General features: G+C 37.2%; 1 protein-coding gene across 2 annotated transcripts in view; it reads left to right on the plus strand.

Moving 5' to 3' along the window:
* Positions 1–277: 277 nt before the first annotated feature.
* Positions 278–23,364, plus strand: part of MSRA (methionine sulfoxide reductase A) — a 585,525-nt gene continuing 562,438 nt past the window's right edge. Inside the window, exon 1 of one of the 2 annotated variants that reach the window (XM_044663472.1) lies at positions 278–702. In XM_044663472.1, coding sequence (XP_044519407.1) covers positions 558–702 — 145 coding nt within the window. In that variant the 5' untranslated portion in view covers positions 278–557. Of the gene's footprint in view, positions 703–857; positions 944–23,364 lie in introns of those variants that run through there. The other variant, XM_044663473.1, reaches the window with a different exon arrangement.

Here is a 23,364-nt window from a genome sequence, read left to right on the forward strand (position 1 = left end):
GCCTAGGAGCACAAAGCACTTAAATATCAGCTGACTTGAACCCAGGAATTTAAATTTTTCGATCTGGACCCAAGTTTTGTAGAGTGGAGGGCGTGGGGGTCGGAAGAATCTATTAATTTTCTCATCAGTGAGCTACCTTGGCAGGATTTAAACCCATGTTTCTTGACCAGCACTCTCAGCTAGAGTTAAGCCAGATGCGGTCAACTATTCAGTACAAATGTTCTCTGCTTGCGAACTCCCAAAGTGGTCTAAGGCGCAGGAGTCATAAACACGCCCACAAAACCTAACCCAAACACAAAAACCCTTGGTGCAATACCAGCTCCTCCCTCGGAAGATCCTGTAAGCCACTCTGGCTAAAAAAAGGTTTGTGTAACTCCCGCGGTAAGGGAAAAGCTCTACTACTCCGGGAAGAGATTTTAAAAAGCAGACAGCCAGGGCGGCACGGGGACAGTCTTGCGCCTGCCCGGGATTCCACACCCTCCTCTCCCCGCAGCCCCATCCGCCCCCTTCGCTCCGCCCACCCCTGGATTCTCGACCCTCGACCCCCGACCCAGTCTATGCTGTCCGGGATCGCAAACTCTCGAAGACTGCTCCACGGTTTCTGGTCTCGCTCCGCCACCGGGATAATGGGAGACTCAGTTTCAAAAATCATTAGGCGTGAGGAGGCCTTACCCGGCCGCAGCGAGTCGCTCAAAGTAGCAGGTAGGGCTACGGGAAGCAACATGCACACCGCCGCGCAAGCGCGCTGGTCCCCTCCCTTCCCCCACTACTCCCGCCGCGGGTCTATGCCTGGAGGAAGAAGCGGTGCCCAGCTTCACTCCGGGCACGTAACGTGAGGTTCAGCGCAAGCGCAGAAAGGAAATACTCCAGGCGATGGGGGGCTGGGAGGAAATGTGGAATGGAAAACTGAACCGAGGACGCGTGGAAATGAGAGGAAGCGTAGGTTGGCACTTAGGCTTTGTGCTTAAGGCCTAGTGGTATTTCAGTATAGTCCTTCTTGTCATTCACTTCCTTATATTTCTTATACACCAAGGAGCCCAAAGCATTTCAGACGTGTAATGATAATAATAACAGTTATAACTTTATAGTTATTATATGATGCTTACTTGATGAGTTACTATAACTATTATATATGTTATATATTGTGGTTATTATAATTTAGTTTACAATATTCATATAGAACTTTAAGGTTTGCTACTATTATTCGACCGGCCCTCATTCTTGAAATACTCTCTTTCCTAAAATTCTTCTCCTGTTTTACTTTTAAGTTCCATCTAAAATCCCACCTTCTTTTGGAAATTTTCCCCTATGCCCTCTTAATTACAAAGTTTTCCCTCTGTTAATTATCTCATTTTATCCTGTGTACATCTTTTTTATATATTTGTTGTCTCCTTCATTAGATCATGATTTCAAGGGCAAGGACTGCCTTTTTGCTTCTTTTTTCTAACCCTAGGACTTAGCATAGTTCCCGGTACACAGAAGAAGCTTAATATGAGTTTATTGAATTGAATTATCTCACTTCATGTGTAATTTGAAGATGTAAAGGTTCCTGATCTCAGAGGATTCTTGAGGGTCATTTTGATTTTTTTTCCTCTTAATTTTTCTCCAGTGTCCTCTTAGGGTTCATTATTTGCTATTCCTTTGTTCTGCTGATAAACACAGTATCTAGCGCTTAGTGAGCATTTAATTGTGAAAGATTCTTACCTTGGGATGGGAGATTGCAGGAGCTGCACATGGAATGTTCAGCACCTTTAGTATAAAGAGAATGGTGGGTTGAGTACCTTCCTGCCTCAGCCTCACTTCCTTTTTGAGATAGCTTTCCTGATCTAGCTCCCTTCTCTTTCATCCCTGACTTACTCCAAATGTCAGGTACTACTGCTGTTGCTGGAACTTTGCTTTTCGGAGCTTGTACTGGGCTGAGTGTGCCCTCTGGAGTAAGCTCTCTGTAGAAATGGGGAGGAAGATCTCAAGGTGAATTTTTTTTTCCTACGGAACTTAATTGGAAAGGACCTCAGAGGTGGTTTTGTTCAACCAGAACTTGAATAAGAATCCTTTATAGCCTCTCAGAGAAGTGGGCATCTAGCTTCTTCTTGAAGTCCTCTAAGCAATGGAAAACCCACCATTTTCCAGGGTAAATTAGTCCACTTGTGGACAGCTTTATTGTTGGGAAATTTTTCCTTATGGAGAACCTAAATTTTCCTTGTTGCAACTTGTTCTGAATATTGTCAGAACAAACCCAATTCCTCTTCCATATAATGACTTCAAGTTAGAGTTAACAGAGATCCCAAACTGTAATGAATGGATTATTCTTCTCAAGAACTATTTAAGTGAAAGCTAGATGACCAGTTTTAAGAAATGTTATAGTAGGGATTTCTGTATAGATACAGCTTGTGCTAATATTGCCTTTGAAATCCCTTTCAACCCAGAACTTTTGTAATCATAAACAAATATTTTAAGATAGCTATTGTATACCCGATTGCTAAGTTGTTTCAGTGACTTTGTGAGCCCATTTGGGGTTTTGGGTAAAGATACTAAAGTAGTTAGCCATTTCCTTCTTCAGCTCTTTTTACAGATGAGGAAATTGAGGCAAAAAGGCTTAAGTGACTTTCCGGGAGTCACACAGTATCAGAGGCCAGATTTGAATTCTGGTCTTCCTTACTTCAGGACTGGCTTTCTGTTTTAGCTCCTTCACTCTTCAGATTACCCATCTCTAAATAGGCACTATCTTGTCAATATCCTTCCTAATTGTTGGTGCCCAGAACTAGAAGCTATATCAGAAGTAGTCCAGTATGGACAGAATACTTTGGGACTGTCACTCCATTATGAAAACTTTTTTTAGCTACTTTGATGGATGTCAGATCCAACTTTTGTTGATGCAAAAGTTGCAATCATCTTCATAGTGAACTTCTACAAATGTTTATGTAAGCATTGTAAAAGTAGATGGTCCTAAAGTGATGTTTCTCATTTTGCCTTTAGTTCCACAATTAAAACTAGTTTTGTCATCTCCTTTATCTGCTGTTTTTAATATAGCCTAATATCATGCTAGCTTTTCTGGCTTCCATGCCACATTTGAAGAATCAGATGGAGGTGAAACCATTAAAACTTGTAACTCTTTTAACAAAGTATTACCTAGCAATACCCCTCTATTTTATAATTGTGCACTTGAAGTTTTGGATTCAAGTACAGGACCTTACATTTGTACTAGGCTCCTTGGGAAGCTGTCCTAAGCCCAGGTATGAGGATGGCACAAATGATCAATCTGGAATAAATCCAGGTTATAGCAGAATAGGTTTATTTAGCTTATGAGCAAGGATACATGTTGGTAGTTCTGATGATGGTTCTGTTGAGTACCAAGACTATCCCAGTCTTAAGTTACATCATTGGAAGGTCTTAAGTTAGCCATGAAACAAAGAAACTTTTGTGCTATAGCTGTATCCTTGGGAGGCAGGTGGGACAACTACCTATTTGCATTCCAGAACAGAGATTTCCTCATTTAAAATCTATCCATACCTAGGATACAGCCTAGAAACTTCCCCTTTGAAATCCTGGCTGCTACATCAGACCTGTCTTCTCTCTTGTAAGAAGCATAAGTCTGGCCTCATTCTACCCCCCAACATTTATCTTTATTAAATGTTATCTTATTATTTTTGACCATTTCCTATATTTATTAGGCTCTATAAATTAGCTTATTAGCCAATCTTCTCTGCTTTGTGTTACTTAAAAATTTGATAGGTATGCTACTGCCATAAATGCCAGCTCATCCAAGCTAGTGGTAAAAATGTGAACACCACAGGGTCATCCGTAGATCCCTGGGACACTATGCTAGAAACCTCTCTACAAGTTGCTATCAATCCATTAATGAATTCTCTTCTTTAGAATGAAAGGTCCTCTCCTCTCCCCTCCCCTCCTCTCCTCTCCCCTGGCAGAATAGTTATAAGGACTCAACAATGGGGGTTAAGTGACTTGTCCAAGATCACACAGCTAGGAAGTGTCTGAGGCCCCACCTTTCTACTTTTCTGTCCTTATTGTTCTACCATTACAGTGATTTACTTGGTCTCTTTTGTGAAGGCAGTTTCTGTTCCCATTCTTGGTTATGTGCAAGTACTTTAACACTTTGAGACAGAGGAAAGAGAATGTATACTCATTGAGTTGACTGAAGGGGTTAAAGAAACAAGGCGGAATGGCCTATAGCAGTGATAGTGAACCTTTTAGAGATGGAGTGCCAGACCCTGCCCATACCCCACACCCCAGATGGAGTGCTGTGCCAGCACCCTCTGCTGGGTGGGTGAAGTATGGAATGTCCTCAGCAAGTGTAGAAGAGGAGTGGCTTGAGTGCTCTGCTCTCCTCCAGATCTGCCACCTATGAGGTGCCCACCTTACCCTCTGTGTGCTCCCATTGGGCTGCTAGGCAGAGAGGTGGGGGAATGTGAAAAAATGTCATCAGGCATGGTGGAGAGGGGGAGGGGAGCAGCTCCACCCGAGTTCCTCTGCCTTTCTAGCAATGAACTGGGGGGCGTAGGGTGGCGGCACACATATTTACTCTGTGTGCCATCTTTGGCACCTATGTCATAGGTTTGCCATCACTGGCCTACAGCATTCTCAAAACACCTGGGGTTTTTTTTTCATCTCAAAAGCCCTCCCATTTATTTCAGATTATATAAGTGTTCTTTTTTCTCAAATAAATTTACAGCTAATAGAAATTCTTTACATTCACTCTTTTACTTGGTATTTTCTTTGTATTTGGAAAACATTACCATTTGTTTGATTGGGTACTTGTGTTCTGGTGATATCAATCAAGGCTGCTTTACATTCTTTCTTGACTTCCTTTCAATACCCACTTTCTTGCCTCGATATGTTAGGCTACTTTTGGGCCAATTTTAGTCTATTTTTTCCTTTCCCCCTTCTACTCTTTCTTTCTTGAACTCAGCTGCTTTGTATTTATGTATACTTATTCTCCTTATATTTATTACTTTTTATTATCAGTATATGTATTTGTCTACTTGATAGAATATAAGCTCTTCATCAAGAAAAAATGTTTTCTTCTTTGTATTTTGTAGCCTTAGTGCCTAGGACAATTCCTGGTACATAGTAGACATTTAATAAATGCACTTTGAATGATTTCTCTTGTTATGTTCATTCAATTTGAACAATGTTAAACCTTTAATAAACCTTTATTTATTGCCTATTATTTGTAAAGTATTATTCAACTTTAAACGTTTAAAAAATTTTCTAGCAAGTTACCCATTTCCCCATTCTTTATCATTCTTTCTCCTAGCTATTTCAAGTGTGTTTCATCTTATTTCCTTTTTTTTTTCCATGTACATTTTTTTCAAATTGCTTTTGTAATCAAAATCTACATTTTGGCATGATTTTGAAATCTAATTTTAGAGGAGGGAATTGGAATAAGTTCGTCTGAGTCATTTTACATTCCATAAATATTCATTTTTGCAGTGGCATCATTAGTATAGATAGGATATCTTTGGAGGCAAATTTCTTTCACATTTATGTGAAGGATATTGTTGACATTTTTAAAAATTTTGACTGATACAAAGAAAAAAAATTTAAAGTAGGAAATAGTTTTCAACTTAAGAGTAGTTCTCTTTCTGATTAATTTTTAGATTCCAGGACATACAGTTAATATTAATGCTACGGCTCTTTTTCTGTCCATTGTTCTTTGATTGTGTCTCTCTCTTACTTGATTATCTTCCTAAAATACACCTTTAATAATATGAATACTAAGGTGAAAGAAAAAAAACCAACCTTTTTAGTGATTCTTCATAGACTAGACTTTAGATTAGTATTCTGGGCCCTCTACAATCAATCCCTAGCCTGCCTTTCCTACCTTATTTCTTATTCCTCCCAAGTATGAACCTTCAACTGGCTTTCACACTGTCTCCTGAACAAAACTTACACTATTTCATCTTTTTACCTTTGCTCCTTCTGCTTCAGCCTCATGGAACACCCTCTTCTGTCTTTACCACATACATAATGCTTCAAAACTCAGCTTACCTCCTGCCTTCTTAAACTTTTCTTGAGTATCCAACTCACTTTATGAGCCAGAGGCAATAACTTTTAAAGCAGTTCTTTAAGATTATATATTTTGGATCAGTTGCTTATCTGCATTGGAAGAAAGGATATCCTCATCAGAAATCCCCTATCTACACCAATGAAATACCAGAAGGAATGGGGGCAGCCGGGTAGCTCAGTGGATTGAGAGCCAGGCCTAGAGATGGGAGGTCCTACGTTCAAATCTGGCCTCAGACACGTCCCAGCTGTGTGACCCTGGGCAAGTCACTTGACCCCCATTGCCTACCCTTACCACTCTTCTGCCTTGGAGGCAATACACAGTATTGACTCCAAGATGGAAGGTAAGGGTTTAAAAAAAAAAAAGAAATACCAAAAGGAAGGAACAAACAAACCTGTTATTTTACTTTGCTCATATTTATATACTTTACCTCCAGTTAGTATGCAAAACTCCTTCAAAATAGTGTCTTCTGTAGGATAAAGAAAAATTAGACTTGGTATATTTGCTTTGCTTCAATGAATTTAAGATTTAACTAAGCCTAGGGAGAATAAAAGCAAGGCAAAAAATTTAGTAGACCCTCAATCCAGTTCTGTGAGATAAGTCGATAGAGCATATTCTCCATCCACCCTACAAAGAGAAACGAGTAGCTAGCAGTAAACTCCACTGAAAGGCATTGCCACCAGTGACCCCCATCTCATTCTCTTACTAAGAGGTATCATGAATTGGATTGTTTAAAATACAAGCCTTCAGACTGCATACTAATCATAATAGTTCACCTTTATATGACACTTTAATTACATTATCTCATTAGTTTCTCAGAACAATTATGTGAGGTAGGTCCTCGAATTATACCCTTTTTGAGGATGAGGGAATTAGCTCAGAGAGCTTAAGTAATTTGTTCATTCACAAAGCTCTTAAGTATCTGAGGTAGGATTTAAATCCATGTATTTTCAACTTCAGGTCCATGACTCTTTCCACTACCCTGTTTTCTTTACATAAAATACATCTGAACATAGGTACTTTTTCTTTATGAAAAGAAAAGGTAAATACAGCTAGACCTAGGCAAAACTCTGATGGTTACAAATTTAGACTTTGGTACAAATCAGCCATGATTAAAGTCTGAATGAATTTTAATGAATATATGTATGTGTGTGTGTGTGTGTGTGTGTGTGTGTGTGTGTGTACATTTATGTGTATGTGTTACAAAGCTTTTTGGCTTAAAAGTAATTCTCATTGTAGTAACTAGAAAAACTTTTTTTGACATTTGTGCTGATTTCCTTCTAACGTAATAATTGTGCCTGTCATTAAATGTGTTAGGTTAACTTTGTTGTAAATTGTATTTGATTACAATACTAAACACTCAGCTATCCATTGTTCTTTGGTTATATTATCTGTTTACAATTTTTAAAAATGGCAGGAATATTTGTGTTGGGTTTCCTTTAAAGTTTAAAGCATTGTCAGAACTAAGTACAAGATTCAAATGTCCATTAAATTCCCAATTGACCTTCATACATTTTTTGTTTCATAATGACTTTTAAAAGTGGATCCTTCTTACATCTTCCAGTGTTCAACTTATCTGAAAGTATATCTTCCTTTTATCATACCTCTTCCTCATCTATCTCCACCAATATTTCAAGATTTAATCAAATATCAACTTCTTTTTATATAGCAAGACAGTGTATATAGTACAGTGGAAATAACATTTAAACTTGGAATAAGTTTTCTGAGTCTCGAATTCTACCTCTGCTACTTAATAATTGTAGAACCATGGCAAGCCCTTATAAAACAGGGATGATCATTGTACTGCTCTTATCTTAATTTATAGGATTTTTGTGAAGAAAATGCTTTTCACACAAGTATTGTCCTGATGATAAAAGTGAACTTTCCCTCATCTAAACTTAACATTTTGCAATCATTTTAAGCATATGCAGATTATTTCCCATGGTTTAGATCATAGGATCATGGATTTAGAATTGAAAGGGGCCTAAGAAGTCATTGAGTCCAACTTCCTTGTTCTATTACATTTTAATTTGTAATTCATTTATATATGTAATGGACTATAAGGTTCTTGAGGGCAGAGATCATCTTCAGTCAAAAGTATTTATTTTTACTCTTTTTTTAAAAATGCCTCACATAGAACATTCTGCTAAATGTTGGCTGAATGAATGGGTGAATAATATATATGTGCTCTTGGATATGTAAGTTGTTTTTTTTTTTAATTTGTGAAAAACAGTAATAGTCACCCTAGAGTCTGGGAGCTCAGCTGTTAGGTCACACACAAGACTAGTGTGTTAAAAGTTAAAATGTGTTCTATGGATTTTTTTGTGCAGAAAAAATTTAGAGACATATTTATTAACTTAGAAGAAAATCAAAGAGTTCAACAAGTCAATAGCAAATTGAAAAGACAGTATGGTGTGAAAAGTGCTAGCCTTAAGAGTCAGGGCACCTGGTTTCAAATCCCACTTGACATACTTCTTAGTTAAGTGTTTTCTGCTAAACAAAACTCTAAGGTTTGTTGTATTAATAGTATTTCCCCCACTTTAAAAATGAGGATGTTAATCTCTGAGAATCAACCCACTTGAAGTATGGCACAAATTTAAATTATTATTAGGACCCCTAAAGGTTTTTACTATTTATATCCTTACTTCCACTACTTTTGTGAAATTGATGATGAATACAAGCAGAAAGTGGCTAGTTTCATTGAAAATTGCCTTATTCACAGTGAAGATAGAACTTTAGTTATTTGTTCTTGTTATTGTCTTTTAGCATTTATATGTTCTTCCGGCTATTTTAAGAAATTTAATTATTGAAAGGAAAATATTGCTGCCAAAGGAAATTTTTTGTAGCATAGGAATCACAGAATCAAAAAACTTCAGAACTAGAAAGAAACTTAGCTAACTGCGACCAACAAGTACCTGAAAAAGAAGCCCTACTTCAAGGTACCTGAAAAGTATGGCTATCTAGCCTTCTCTTTAAAGGCTGAATGAACATAAAGGGGTGGTGGGGGATCAGAGACAGCTCTGATTGGTAGGAAGTTTTTCCTCCTGTCAAGACTAAATGAACTTTTTTGCCATTTCTATTCATTGCTCTTAGTTCTTCCTGTTAGCCAAGTAGAGCCTGTTATTTCTTTGTGTTAGGGCTCCAAATACTTAAGGATAACCATCATGTCTCCCTTGGGTCTTCCTTTCTTCAAATTAATTATCTTAATTAATTTATCTTTTTTAAACCCATCCTCCTAGGTCATGATCTCCAGATCCTTCTCCATACCCATCCTAGTGGCTCTTCTTTGAGCATTATCTACCCTACCAATGTCCTTCCTAAAGTCTGGCACCCAGAATTAAACATAATAATGATAATCACTGAATTTTTATATTTAATTTATATAGAATTTTAAAGTTTGCAAAATGCCTTGCAAATATTATTTCATTTTATCTTCCCAACAACCCTGGGAGAGAAGTGCTATTATTACTCCGATTATTCCTGTTTTATAGATGAGGAAATAGGCGGGCACAGAGGTTAAGTGACTTGTCTAGGATCACACAGGAGGTTTCTGAGGCAAGATCAGAGATCAGGCCTTCCAGACTCTAGACCTACCTTCTATCCACTGTTCCACCTAAAGTAATGTTCCAGATATGGTATAACTAAGGGAGATTATAGGGTGGAAGAGGTATCAAGATTTGATATATGGTTGTTTCATGAGAATTTCTTTATGTTCCCCATTTACTAAACTCTAGATTCAGAAGACTCATAGCATTGCCTGGGAACAAATGTGCCATTAATTAATGGAAGACTGCTTATTACATTGATGATGCCATTGCTTAGAACATTTTTATCACTTTTGGGGAATTGTCTTTCAGGTCTAGTTAATGACATACTCAGGAAAATATATTTCATTTCTTTATAGCATACTTTATTTTTAATGATGTTTCTTAGTTTGATCAACCAATTCAGTTACTAGACTTGGCTCTCTGAATGACTTTAGGCTATTTTGAGATATGAAATCTCTTTTAAGAGTAATAATTTCTATTCTTGAAAATATTCAAAGAACATGCTACAGACACTAGAGGAACTTTTATTCTCTTTTGTTGTTACTAACAAAGGAAATAAAAGGAGATTTTGTGGATAGACAAATCTATCCCTACTATTGGTTTAAAAAGAAAAGATTCAAAACACATGCCTTTCTGGTGGTGACTCAGCATCATATTGACATATAATTGGAATTACATTAGTAAAATGTCACAATTTATGCAATAATCTTAGTAGAGCTGTTCCTACTCTAGCCCATTGATTTTTGTAGATTAGGGCGAGAGACATGAAGTAATTTGCCCGAAATGAGTTACATAGTTTGTTAGTAAGCAGAGCTGAGATTAGAACTTTGATCTTTTGGATTTCATTCTCACTTACTCTCACCTTTATTAGGGAACTCATGTGATACATAGCAGTGTTAAAAGTTGATTTTTGCAAAGTAACATTACCTTTAATACTCCTACTGGGCCATTTCCCTCAACTTCACCTCACATTGGAGTCCTCTGAGGATGTTTGTTACTTCAGGTTCTCCTGGTAAACCTATTGGTAGCCACCCCTAAAACTATTGCTCATGAACCCACAGTGATGTACTTAACATTAACAACTAGCCACTAGACTTAATTAGCTTTTAGTAAAGTCATTTTCTAAGGTGACAGAATAAAACCAGTTGATACAAACATTACCCTACAGACTTATGGTATATCCTGCCACAGACACTTCCTATCTGTGGAGAGTAGCGGTAGGGCTCTCTCTCTGTCTCTCTCTGTCTCTCTCTGTCTCTGTCTCTCTGTCTCTCTCTGTCTCTGTCTCTCTCTCTCTGTCTCTCTTTCTCTCTTTCTCTCTGTCTCACTTTCTCTTTTTTTTCTCTTTGTCTCTCTGTCTCTGTCTCTCTGTCTCTCTCTCCTATCCCTTTCCCTCTCTTCTTCTTTCTCCCTCTCTAATCACCCTTACCTTTTCTCTTAGAAGCAATATTAAATATTAGTTCTAAGGCAAAAGAGCAATAAAGGCTAGGTATCTGGGGTTAAATGACTTGCCCAGGCTCACAATGCTAGGAAATATCTGAGGTCAGATTTAAATCTGAGTTCTCCAGTCAGCAGCCTGGTGCTCTATCCACTGTTCTACCTTGCTGCCCCTAACACAACTTTTCTTGAATGTCCCAGTTGGGTGGGAAGAATACTTGATTGGATTCCCAAGATTGGCTTCTTTTTGATTTGGTAGACAATATTCCTGGCTTCCTTGAGAGGTCATATATCTTGAAGCTACCATCTATCTTGGGTGACTATTTGAATCAATAACATAACTTTGGGTTCTTTTAAATCTTGTTGAGTCTGTGCTAATGGTCCTAGCATGCATTGGTTCCTTTGCCAGTATAACTATTTAAAAAAAAATTATCATGTAGCAGTTGCTCTGGCCTCATGTTTACAAACTGAGGAAGGCTATTCATCTCCCCTCAGGCTCCCTGAACTAACTTTTAGGGGTTGGGACAATCTTTCTTTAAGGAACAGTGAATAAAACACCTGGGCCTGGAGCTAAAAAGAACTGAATTCAAATCTATTTTCAGATACTAGCTTTGTGATCCTGGGCAAGTCATGTAACTTCTCTTGGCCTCAGTTTCCTCACTTGTAAAATGGAGATATTAATAGTACCCACCTTGCAAGGTTGTTGTGAGGATCAAATGAAATAATATTTGTAAAAGATACTTACATATAGTAGGTGTCTATTTTTATTTATTTAGCAACATTCAAGAAATATTTTTTAATTATCCACATTGTGCACATACACTCTGCTAGGTACTGGCAGAGACACAAAGATATTCCATATTGTTTCATTGCTATTTTTGTATCGCTATAGTCTAAATTGTAGAACAACTTGGTATTTCCATATTGTTTCATTGCTAATTCTGTATATATCTTATCTGCCCTCCTATACTGAAAGCTCCTCAAAGGCAGGAACTGCCTCCCCCCGCCTCCCCTTTTTAAACTCATATCTTCTGTCTTAGAATCTTATGGGCCAAGCAATTATGGTTAAGTGACTTGCCCAGGGTCACACAGCTGGGAAGTATCTGAGGTCATATTTGAACCCAGGACCTCCCATTTCCAGACCTGGCTCTCCATATAATGAATTACCTAGCTGCCTCTGGGACTGCTACTTTTTAATCTTTATATATCTCCCGTTGTTCACCACAGTATTTTGTTTAGAGTATAGGTTAATGTTTGTTGAATGAATGAATAAATGAAAATAGTTTGTATAGAAGTGCTCAGAGAAAAATAAATGATATTCTAATCATAAATCAGTGTAGTAAATTTAAAATGAAGGAGAAGAATCAGGACCTGCCAGGGCGATTTCTTATTTAAATAGTTCTATTATTTTTCTACTTAATTTTAAAATAAATAGCTTCATTTAGAGTTGTTAAAGAGGGAAGCAAATATCAACCTGTAGGGATAAAAGGATAAGAAAATGCAGTAATCTTCTCTATTTTATTCAATGTTACTTATATTTTCTTCTTGTTTTTTTGTTTCCAACTTTTTCTGGTTCTTTATAAAGAAAAGATAACAAGAGATTGCTATTCCTAAAATATCTTGTCCTAGAATTTTATTCACACTTAACTTGTGGACTGTTTCCCAGGGCATCTGAAAATACCCTTGCCTTAAATTCTTGGCCTTTTGTAATTCATGACTTAAAAAATTTCAGAATTTCAATAAAATGAGTATTTCTACATAGAAAGTAAAACAAAAGAATAGGATTATATGTGAAACCTTAAATCTTTATTAGGCACAACTTGCTTTTTTAAAAAGAATATCATATATTTAACAGAGTCCAATTGCCAGCTTCCTTTGGGAAGAAATGTCTTCCATTCAGTGATGAACATTCTCATACCCAGTCATATTCCTCATATCCCCAGTGATTCTGAATCCATGTAGTTTATCATCCAAATCCCGTTCTCCAACATGAATTACTTGATTCATCATTTTCACTCCCCTCAATTCTCCCACCATTAATTTTCAATCAAATACCCTCACTTCTACTGCTCTACAGAATACTTGCTCTGTAGGCAACTGACTTCTCTTTACTGTAAATCTTTTCATCTCCCTTTCCTTCCTTGTATTAGCTCTTTCTGAAGCCTGACTTCTTTGTAATGACACAGTCTCCTTGGTCACCCTTTCCTATACTGACCACACCTGCACTGGTTCTCATCAGTGTATGGTTGAGACAGGGAAATTGGAATACTCTTGGCTCCCCATTACTATTTCTAGTTTCTTCACCTAATTTCATCACTTAGTAACCTCTCCTTTGAGGTTCACCCAGCCAATCTGGTAGCTGTTATCTTTTGATCCCCACATCCTTTTTTCCACAATGAGTCTGGCATATGGCTCTCAATTTTTCTCTCCTTCCCAACTCCTGCCCTCATATTAAGGGGATCTCAGTATACATATTGACTCTCCCACAAACACTCAGTTCTTCAACTTGCTCATTTCCCACAAGCCATTCCTTTACTTGACTTCAGCTCTACACAAAAATGGTCATACTTTTGTTTTTGCCATCACCCATAGATGTACCATCTCTATGTTCAGTATTTCCATGTCTGACCTTAATCTATTGATTTTTCTCTTTCTGTCTTCTCTTTTAAAACAACTCTTCACCCACACCATGACCTTTTATCCCTTAACCCCTCGGTTCTCTCCCAGCCCATTTCCTTGGTACTAACCACTCCTCGTTTTACCTGAAGTTACTTCATCACTGGAAAGATGGTGATACTCTTGATACCAATTGGGAAGATTGAAGAGGGTAGGGTTTTGGGAGGAAGATAATGGTTTCTGTTTTAGATATGTTGAGAGTTTGATATGCATATAGGACATCCCCTTTGATATGTTCAATAGACAGCTTATGATGTTTCATTAGAGCTCAGGAGAAAGAGGAGGGATAGATGTATAGAGCTGAAAGTCATCTTCATGGAAATAGGCATGAAACCTATGGAAGTTGATAAGGTCACCAATGAGTATAAAGAGAAGAAAAGAAGAAAGCCTAGGACATAAGAGGAAAGAGAAAGTTTGGAGCAGCCACTGTCAGATAGTGAATTAACTTGGGGAGGATAAATGATTCCCATAGTTATTAACTGTAACGGGATGATGAACGATTGAAAGAGATTGAGAAGGAATGGTTATGTAGAAGAAAGTCATGAAAACCTGGAGAGAATAGAGCATGCAGGAAGAGAGGGTAGTCAACAGTATCAATGTTGCAGAAATTTTACAAAGAAAAAAATAGTGATAAGAGACCATTAGAATTGACGGTTAATTAGGGTTGTTAACTTGGAGAGAGCAGTTTCAACTGAGTGATGAAATTGGAAGCCAGATTGCAAGGAGTTGAGAAGAGTTGTTGACAGCTTTTTCAAGGAGAGAAAGCAAGGAGTGATATAGGTTATTAGCTAGCAGGAATGATGGAATCTAGTAATGTGGTTTTGTTTTTTTTTAAAGAGGGGGGAGATTTGGGTGTATTTGTAGGTAGCAGGGAGGGAACTACTGGATAGTAAGGAATAGAAGATTATAAAGAGATGATCAGAGACTTAAATAAAGGAGTAAATAGTGGGGGATTATACCCATGGTCCTTAGATATAAGGGGTGCTTTCTGAGAAAGTTTTCAAAATCATAGGAACTTAGCTGAGAGGACCAGGTACTCTAGGAGTACTTTAGGAGGTTCAAAGAGAGTTCCAGAAAGCCAAGAAATGATATTGTGAATAAAAAACTAGTATACTGTCCCAGATATTGAGATTTATCTAGGGCAAGAAGAGATATTAAGTAATTTTTCTCACTGACCCTTTTTTAGCCTATTTCTCTCCTTTGTACTACTATTTACTCCTATTACTTCAGTTATAACCTTCATGCAAATGATTCTCAAATCTATATCTCCAAACTTAACCTCTCTCTAGAGCTCCACTCCTACATTTCTGACTGTCGGCTAACTATTTCCTTTAGATGATGACTCATCTTAAACTTGGCATAATCAAAATTGAAGGGATATCCTTCCTTCTAACCCCATAAAAATTGAGGGAAGTTTGAAGAAAGAAGAAAACATCTAGAATAGCCTTTGCAACTTAAAAACTAGACCATTGACATTGAGCTTTATCAGGTGTAAGAAGAGTAGTAAGAACAAATAAAAAGGATAGTTTTTTTTTTTTTTTTTTTTTTTTTTTTTTTAAGAATCAACAAGAGTAAAAGGATTTCTTAGTTGTAGGGAGGGCTAGGGATTCTAAGATGTTGGGGGAATCTGTTCTGTGCACAAACTGAAGTCTATGTAAATGCCCAAAGAGAGGAGAGGCCAAGTGAAATTGAGGAACCTGAATGGTTCATTTTGATTAAAGTTTAGAGTGCATAAAAGGGAATGATGAGTAATAAAGATGAAAAGAAAATTTAGTCAAACTATGAAAATTCTTGCCTATTATGAGAGGTTAAAGAATTTTTATTTTATTGGGTAGACATTTGAAAACTACTGAAAACTTTGAAAATTTTTTTAACATTTATTAATATTTATTTTTTTTGAAAAGTTAACATGGTTACATAATTCATGCTCTTACTTTCCCCTTCACTCCCTGACTTCCCCCTCCCCCCCCATGGCTGATGTGTATTTCCACTGCTTTTAACATGTGTCATTGATCAAGACCTATTTCCAAATTGTTGTTAGTTGCATTGGTGTGGTAGTTTCGAGTCTACATCCCCAATCATGTCCACCTCAACCCATGCATTCAAGCAGTTGTTTTTCTTCTATGTTTCCTCTCCTGCAGTCCTTCCTCTGAATGTGGGTAGCGTTCTTTACCATAAGTTCCTCAGAACTGTCCTGTGTCATTGCATTGCTGCTGGTATAGAAGTCTATTACATTCGATTTTACCATAGTATATCAGTCTCTGTGTACAATGTTCTTCTGGCTCTGCTCCTTTCACTACAGTGTTCTTCTGGCTCTGCTCCTTTCACTCTGCATCAGTTCCTGGAGGTCTTTCCAGTTCACATGGAATTCCTCCAGTTTATTATTCCTTTTAGTACAATAGTATTCCATCACCAGCATATACCACAATTTGTTTAGCCATTCCCCAATTGAATGAAAATTTTGAAAATTTTTGAACAAGAAAATTATATAATCATAATTTTGTTTTAGATAGACTAATTTGGTACAGGAGAAATAGGCATTTATTAAATGCTGTATTCCAGGAACTGTGCTAAGTACTTTATAAATATCATTTCACTTAATCTTCACAACAACTTTGTGAGGTAGATGCTATTATTATCCCCAAATGACATTTGAATACCTGAGACAGAGATTAATTGAGTTTCCCAGTGTCACCTAGCTACTGAGTACCTATGGCTGGATTTGAACTCTGGTTTTTTTGACTACAGGCCTAGCATATTTTATCCATTGTGCCAGTAGCTATCTCTAGGTATGAAGGAGAAGAGAAGAGAGATTATTAAATATCTTCTAAGTACCAGACACTGTGCTGAGCACTGGAGATACAGAGAAAGGAAAAAAAAAAACAGTCCTTGCTCTCCAGGAGCCCATTGTCTTATGGGGAAGATAGTCTGCAGACCACTAGGTACAAACCTGATATAATAGGATAGGTTGGAGATAATCCCAGAAGGAATGTATTGAAGTTAAGGAGAACTGGGAAAGGCTTCTTGCATGATATCATCAGACTTTAGCTGAGATTTGAAGGAAGCCAAGGAAAGTGAAATCATTGGCAAGAAGATACATTAGAAGATTTATTCCAAGAATTCCCAAGTGATAGAGCCTATAACTTCGAGGGTTGAGGTGCCATTAGAAGGAGGGACAGATAGATGTAGGAGGTGAGGAGGCTGGTGATAAATTCAGTTTTGAACCTATTTCCTGATTATTGGTGGTGCTATTGCTGACTTGTCTACTTCCTTTATTCTTTTTTTTTTTTTTACCATTTATTAATATTCATTTTTAACATGGTAACATGATTCATGCTCCGACTTTCCCCTCATCCCCCGCACTACCCCCACCCATGGCCAATGCACTTTTCCACTGGTTTTAACATGTGTCATTGATCAAGACCTATTTCCAAATTGTTGTTAGTTGCATTGGTGTGGTAGTTTCGAGTCTACAATCCCCAATCATGTCCACTTCAACCCATGCATTCAAGCAGTTGTTTTTCTTCTATGTTTCCTCTCCTGCACTTCTTCCTCTGAATGTGGGTAGTGTTCTTTACCATAAATCCCTCAGAACTGTCCTGTGTCATTGCATTGCTGCTGGTACAGAAGTCTATTACAATCGATTTTACCATAGTATATCAGTCTCTGTGTACAATGTTCTTCTGGCTCTGCTCCTTTCACTCTGCATCAATTCCTGGAGGTCTTTCCAGTTCACATGGAATTCCTCCAGTTTATTATTCCTTTTAGCACAATAGTATTCCATCACCAGCATATACCACAATTTGTTCAGCCATTCCCCAATTGAAGGACATAACCCTCCTTTTCCAGTTTTTTGCCATCACAAAAAGCACAGCTATAAATATTTTCATACAAGTCTGTTTATCTATGATCTCTTTGGGGTACAGACCTAAGAATGGTATGGCTGGATCAAAGGGCAGGCATTTTTTTATAGCCCTTTGAGCATAGTCCCAAATTGCCAGTCAGAATGGTTGGATCAGTTCACAACTCTACCAGCAATGCATTAATGTCCCAATTTTGCCACATCCCCTCCAGCATTCATTANCTCCACCAGCAATGCATTAATGTCCCAATTTTGCCACATCCCCTCCAGCATTCATTACTCTCCCCTTCTTTCATTTTAGCCAATCTGCTAGGTGTGAGGTGATACCTGTTATATTGAACCTCTGGGAGCTTGAAGATCACTTTTGATTGACAAATAAGTCAGTTGGATGGAATGTTCCCAGGGAGTCATGGGAGAGGCAGGAGGAGGGGCAGTTAAGAATCCTGAAAGGGTTCTGGGGCTTTGACCTGTGCTGAGTCTGGAAAAGGGTGGGTCCTGGTCTTGGAGTGAGAGGGTGCAAACATCTCTCTCTGCAAACTCTTCCTGTACTTGAGATACCGTGCCAACCTGTATCTGACCACCACCTTGGTGTCTACTGCCCCTAGATATTAGGAATTACATCATCTAGACATCTAGGTTTCCCAGAGCCCGGGAGGGATCTGGGAAGTGGGCAGGAGACGAAGAAGAGGGTGGAAAAGGGTGGAAATAACTCAACTGTAAGGCTGAAGATCTATTGAAGAAGTCAAAATATCCCAGCAGTTTACCTACTCTGGTTTAGTCCTGGCCAGGCTGAACCAGAGGGAAGCTACATAGATTCTTCACCTGCCAGCAGTTGAGATTTCATTAGCAACCAGTAGAGTAGGGTCTCCTATACCACAGTCCTTTACCCTTATCCTTCTTGTTAATATAAAGTTTAAAAGTACTTTCCTAAAGCAGTGTCAAACTTGTTTTGGGAAGGGAGAAATAGCAGTCAGAATACAAGGCGTTATCCTAGCTAAAGAGCTCAAATCAATATATCAATCAACCCCAGATGGATCCTGAAGGGATATACATCTTAGACCTAAAGGATCCTGCCTGGGCAACTGTTATAAGGGAGAAGGGTCATCTTATTCTCTCTGTACATCAATTTACAATCTCAAACATATCAAGAGATTCCCAATAATTATAACATTCCTCAGAGTTGTTTTAGTTTGCATTTCGCTAATTATTAGAGATTTAGAACACTTTCCCATGTGCTTATTGATACTTTTGATTTCTTTACCTGAAAATTGCCTATTCATATCTCTTGCCCATTTATCAATTGGGGAATGGCTTGATTTTTTTATACAATTGATTTATCTCCTTGTATATTTGAGTAATTAGACCCCTGTCAGGGTTTTTTGTTATAAAGATTTTTTCCCAATTTGTTGTTTCCCTTCTGATTTTGGCTACATTGTTTTTGTTTGTACAAAAGCTTTTTAGTTTAATATAATCAAAACCATTTAATTTACATTTTGTAATTTTCTGTAACTCTTGCTTGGTTTTAAAATCTTTCCTTTCCCAGAGATCTGACAAGTATACTATTCTTTGTTCTCTTAACTTATTTATAGTTTCCCTCTTTATATTCAAGTCATTCACCCATTCTGAATTTATCTTGGTGTAGGGTGTGAGAAGTTGATCTAAACCTAATTTCTCCCATATTGTTTTCCAAATTTCCCAGCAGTTTTTGTCAGATAGTGGATTCATGTCCCAAAAGTTTGGCTGTATGGGTTTATCATACACTGTCTTGCTGATGTCATTTACCGCAAGTCTATTCTACTGATCCTCCCTTCTGTCTCTTAGCCAGTACCATATTGTTTTGATGACTGCTGCTTTATAGTATAGTTTAATATCTGGTACTGCTAGGCCCCTTTCCTTCACATTTTTTTCCATTATTTCCCTTGATATTATTGATCTTTTGTTATTCCAAATGAACTTTGTTATAGTTTTTCCTAATTCAGTAAAGAAGTTTTTTGGTAGTTTGATAGGTATGGTGCTAAATAGATAAATTAATTTGGGTAGAATGGTCATTTTTATTATGTTAGCTCGTCCTACCCATGAGCAGTCAATGTTTTTCCAATTTTTTGGATCTAGTTTTATTTTTTTGGAAAGTGTTTTGTAGTTGTCTTCATATAATTCCTGTGTTTGTTTTGGTAGATAGATTCCTAAGTATTTTATATTGTCTAGGGTGATTTTAAATGGTGTTTCTCTTTCTACCTCTTGCTGCTGGGATGTGTTGGAAATATATAGAAATGCTGATGATTTGTGTGCATTTATTTTGTTTCCTGCAACTCTGCTAAAGTCGTTGATTATTTCTACAAGCTTCTTAGTTGATTCTCTAGGATTTTTTCAGTATACCATCATATCATCTGCAAAGAGTGATAGATTAGTCTCCTCATTGCCTATTTTGATACCTTCAATTTCTTTTTCTTCTCTAATTGCTACTGCTAGTGTTTCTAGTACTATGTTGAATAATAGAGGTGATAATGGGCATCCTTGTTTCACTCCTGATCTTATTGGGAAGGCTTCTAATTTATCCCCATTGCATATGATGCTTGTTGATGGTTTTAGGTATATACTGTTTATTATTTTTAGGAAAAGTCCTTCTATTCCTGTACTTTTCAGTGTTTTGAATAGGAATGGATGCTGTATTTTGTCAAAGGCTTTTTCAGCATCTATTGAGATAATCATGTGATTTTTGTTCGTTAGATTGTTGATATGGTCAATTATGTGGATGGTTTTCCTAATGTTGAACCATCCTTGCATTCCTGGTATAAATCCCACCTGATCATGGTGGATGATCTTCTTAATTACTTGCTGGAGTCTCTTTGCTAGTATTCTATTTAAGATTTTTGCATCTATGTTCATTTAGGGAGATTGGTCTGTAGTTTTTTTTCTCTGTTTTTGATCTACCTGGCTTTGGAATCAATACCATATTTGTGACATAAAAGGAATTTGGTAGGATTCCTTCTTTGCTTATTATATCAAATACTTTGTGTAGTATTGGGATTAGTTGTTCTTTGAATGTCTGATAGAATTCACTTGTGAATCCATCAGGCCCTCGAGATTTTTTCTTAGGGATTTCTTTGATGGCTTGTTCAATTTCTTTTTCTGATATGGGATTATTTAGGTATTTTATTTCTTATGCTGTTAATCTAGGCAATTTATATTTTGTAAATATTCATCCATATCTCCTAGATTATTATATTTATTGCCATATAATTGGGCGAAATAGTTTTTAATGATTGCCTTAATTTCCCCTTCATTAGAGATGAGGTCTCCCTTTTCATCTTTGATACTGTCAATTTGGTTTTCTTCTTTCCTTTTTTTTAATTAGATTGACCAGTACTTTGTCTATTTTATCTCTTTTTTCAAAATACCAGCTTCTAATCTTATTTATTAATTCAATAGTTCTTTTACTTTCAATGTTATTAATTTCTCCCTTGATTTTTAGTATTTCTAATTTAGTTTTCATCCGGGGATTTTTAATTTGCTCGCTTTCTAGTTTTTTAAGTTGCATGCCCAATTCATTAATCTCTGCCCTCCCTAATTTGTTAATATATGCACTCAAGGATATAAATTTCCCCCTGAGTACTGCGTTGGCTGCATCCCACAGAGTTTGGTAGGATGTGTCATCATTGTCATTCTCTTCAATGAAATTTTTGATTGTTTCTATGATTTCTTCTTTGACTAGCTGGTTTTGGAGATCGAATGTCTTCTTTAATAATCACCCACACTAAATTTTTGCCTTTAAAGTGATAGGTCTCTCTTATGAAATAGAATGCTATCCACTTCCAGAGAAAGAACTGTTGGAGTAGAAATGCAGATGAAAACATCATTCATTACTTATTTACTTGGGTATATTTTTTGGGGGGGGTTGATTTTATAAGATCATTCACTTACAAAAGTGAATAATATGGAAATATGTTTTACACAATAATAAATGTATAACCCAGATTGAATTGGCTTGTCAGCTCTGGGAGGGGTTAGCAAAGAAGAGAGGGAGACAATATGTATCACATAACTTCAGAAAACTTATGTAGAAATTTCTTATAAAAATAATAAATTAAAAAACAAAAACACCAAAATAAATAAACATACAAAAAAGAATATAAAGTGATAGACTCATCTGTATTCTTCTCTTCCATTTTCCCAACTCTAATTTCACTTACATCTGTACCTTGCCTTGACCCCATAGTTAAATCACTTCGGTATTCCATTAACCACTGCCCCTGACTTTACTCTGGCCTTGTCTTTTTTGTCCTAATTTTCTTCTTAGGTAAGCCCTTCTCTCTAGTTTCTCTATTCCTGCTTTATCACTGCTTAGTGTTACCTGAAAAACTTACCCAATTGAACTGATTTCACCATTAAATTTATGTTGTATTTCATTAGCTGGACCCTTGATGCTTCTCGATATTTTTTCCTGTACTGTGGAAAATGCTTTGGTTTTGGAGTAGGAGGACTTGGATTCAAATTTTTCCTCTGGTGGTTACTATTCTGTGTGATTTAGGGCAACTCGTTTAATTTCCCCGGAACTCAGTATCGTTTTTTTTTTTTAACATTTATTAATAATCATTTTTAACATGGTTACATGATTCATGCTCCTACTTTCCCCTTCACCCCCCGCACTACCCCCACCCATGGCTGATGCACATTTCCACTGGTTTTAACATGTGTCATTGATCAAGACCTATTTCCAAATTGTTGTTAGTTGCATTGGTGTGGTAGTTTCGAGTCTATATCCCCAACCTCAACCAATGCATTCAAGCAGTTGTTTTTCTTCTATGTTTCCTCTCCTGCACTTCTTCCTCTGAATGTGGGTAGTGTTCTTTACCATAAATCCCTCAGAACTGTCCTGTGTCATTGCATTGCTGCTGGTACAGAAGTCCATTACATTCGATTTTACCATAGTATATCAGTCTCTGTGTACAATGTTCTTCTGGTTCTGTTCCTTTCACTCTGCATCAGTTCCTGGAGGTCTTTCAAGTTCACATGGAATTCCTCCAGTTTATTATTCTTTTGAGCATAGTAGTATTCCATCACCATCAGATACCACAATTTGTTCAGCCATTCCCCAATTGAAGGACATACCCTCCTTTTCCAGTTCTTTGCCCCCACAAAAAGCTGAACTATAAATGTTTTCGTACAAATCTTTATTTATGATCTCTTTTGGGTACAAACCCAACAATGGTATGGCTGGATCAAAGGGCAGGCATTCTTTTATAGCCCTTTTTGCAAAGCTCCAAATTGCCAGCCAGAATGGTTGGATCAGTTCACAACTCCACCAGCAATGCATTAATGTCCCAATTTTGCCACATCCCCTCCAGCATTCATTACTCTCCCCTTCTTTCATTTTAGCCAATCTGCTAGGTGTGAGGTGATGCCTCAGAGTTGTTTTGATTTGCATTTCTCTAATTATTAGAGCTTTAGAACACTTTCTCATGTGCTTATTGATACTTTTGATTTCTCAGTATCCTTTTGATGAAGTTGTACTAACCTTTGAGTTCCCTTCCAACTCTACATCTGTGATCCTATGATTATCCTGCTGTACCTTTACTACTAATTTTCTGTCTCATTCCCCATAGTAAATCTTCTAAACTTTTTCTAGTATCCTCAAGCTCCCAACTCCTATATTTAGAGCAAATGACTTAGCTGTCTGCTTTAGTGGGAAATTAAGAATTTCCTCAGCTCTTGTTCCTCATTCCTCAAACTCAGTATCATCATTCAATATACCCCTCTCCCTCTCTCCTTGCTAAGGTCATAGATCTAGACCTCAGAGGCCATCAATTCCAGTGCTC

The sequence above is a fragment of the Gracilinanus agilis genome, chromosome 2 (genome assembly GCF_016433145.1).
Source record: "Gracilinanus agilis isolate LMUSP501 chromosome 2, AgileGrace, whole genome shotgun sequence".
Classification (NCBI taxonomy): Eukaryota; Metazoa; Chordata; class Mammalia; order Didelphimorphia; family Didelphidae; genus Gracilinanus; species Gracilinanus agilis.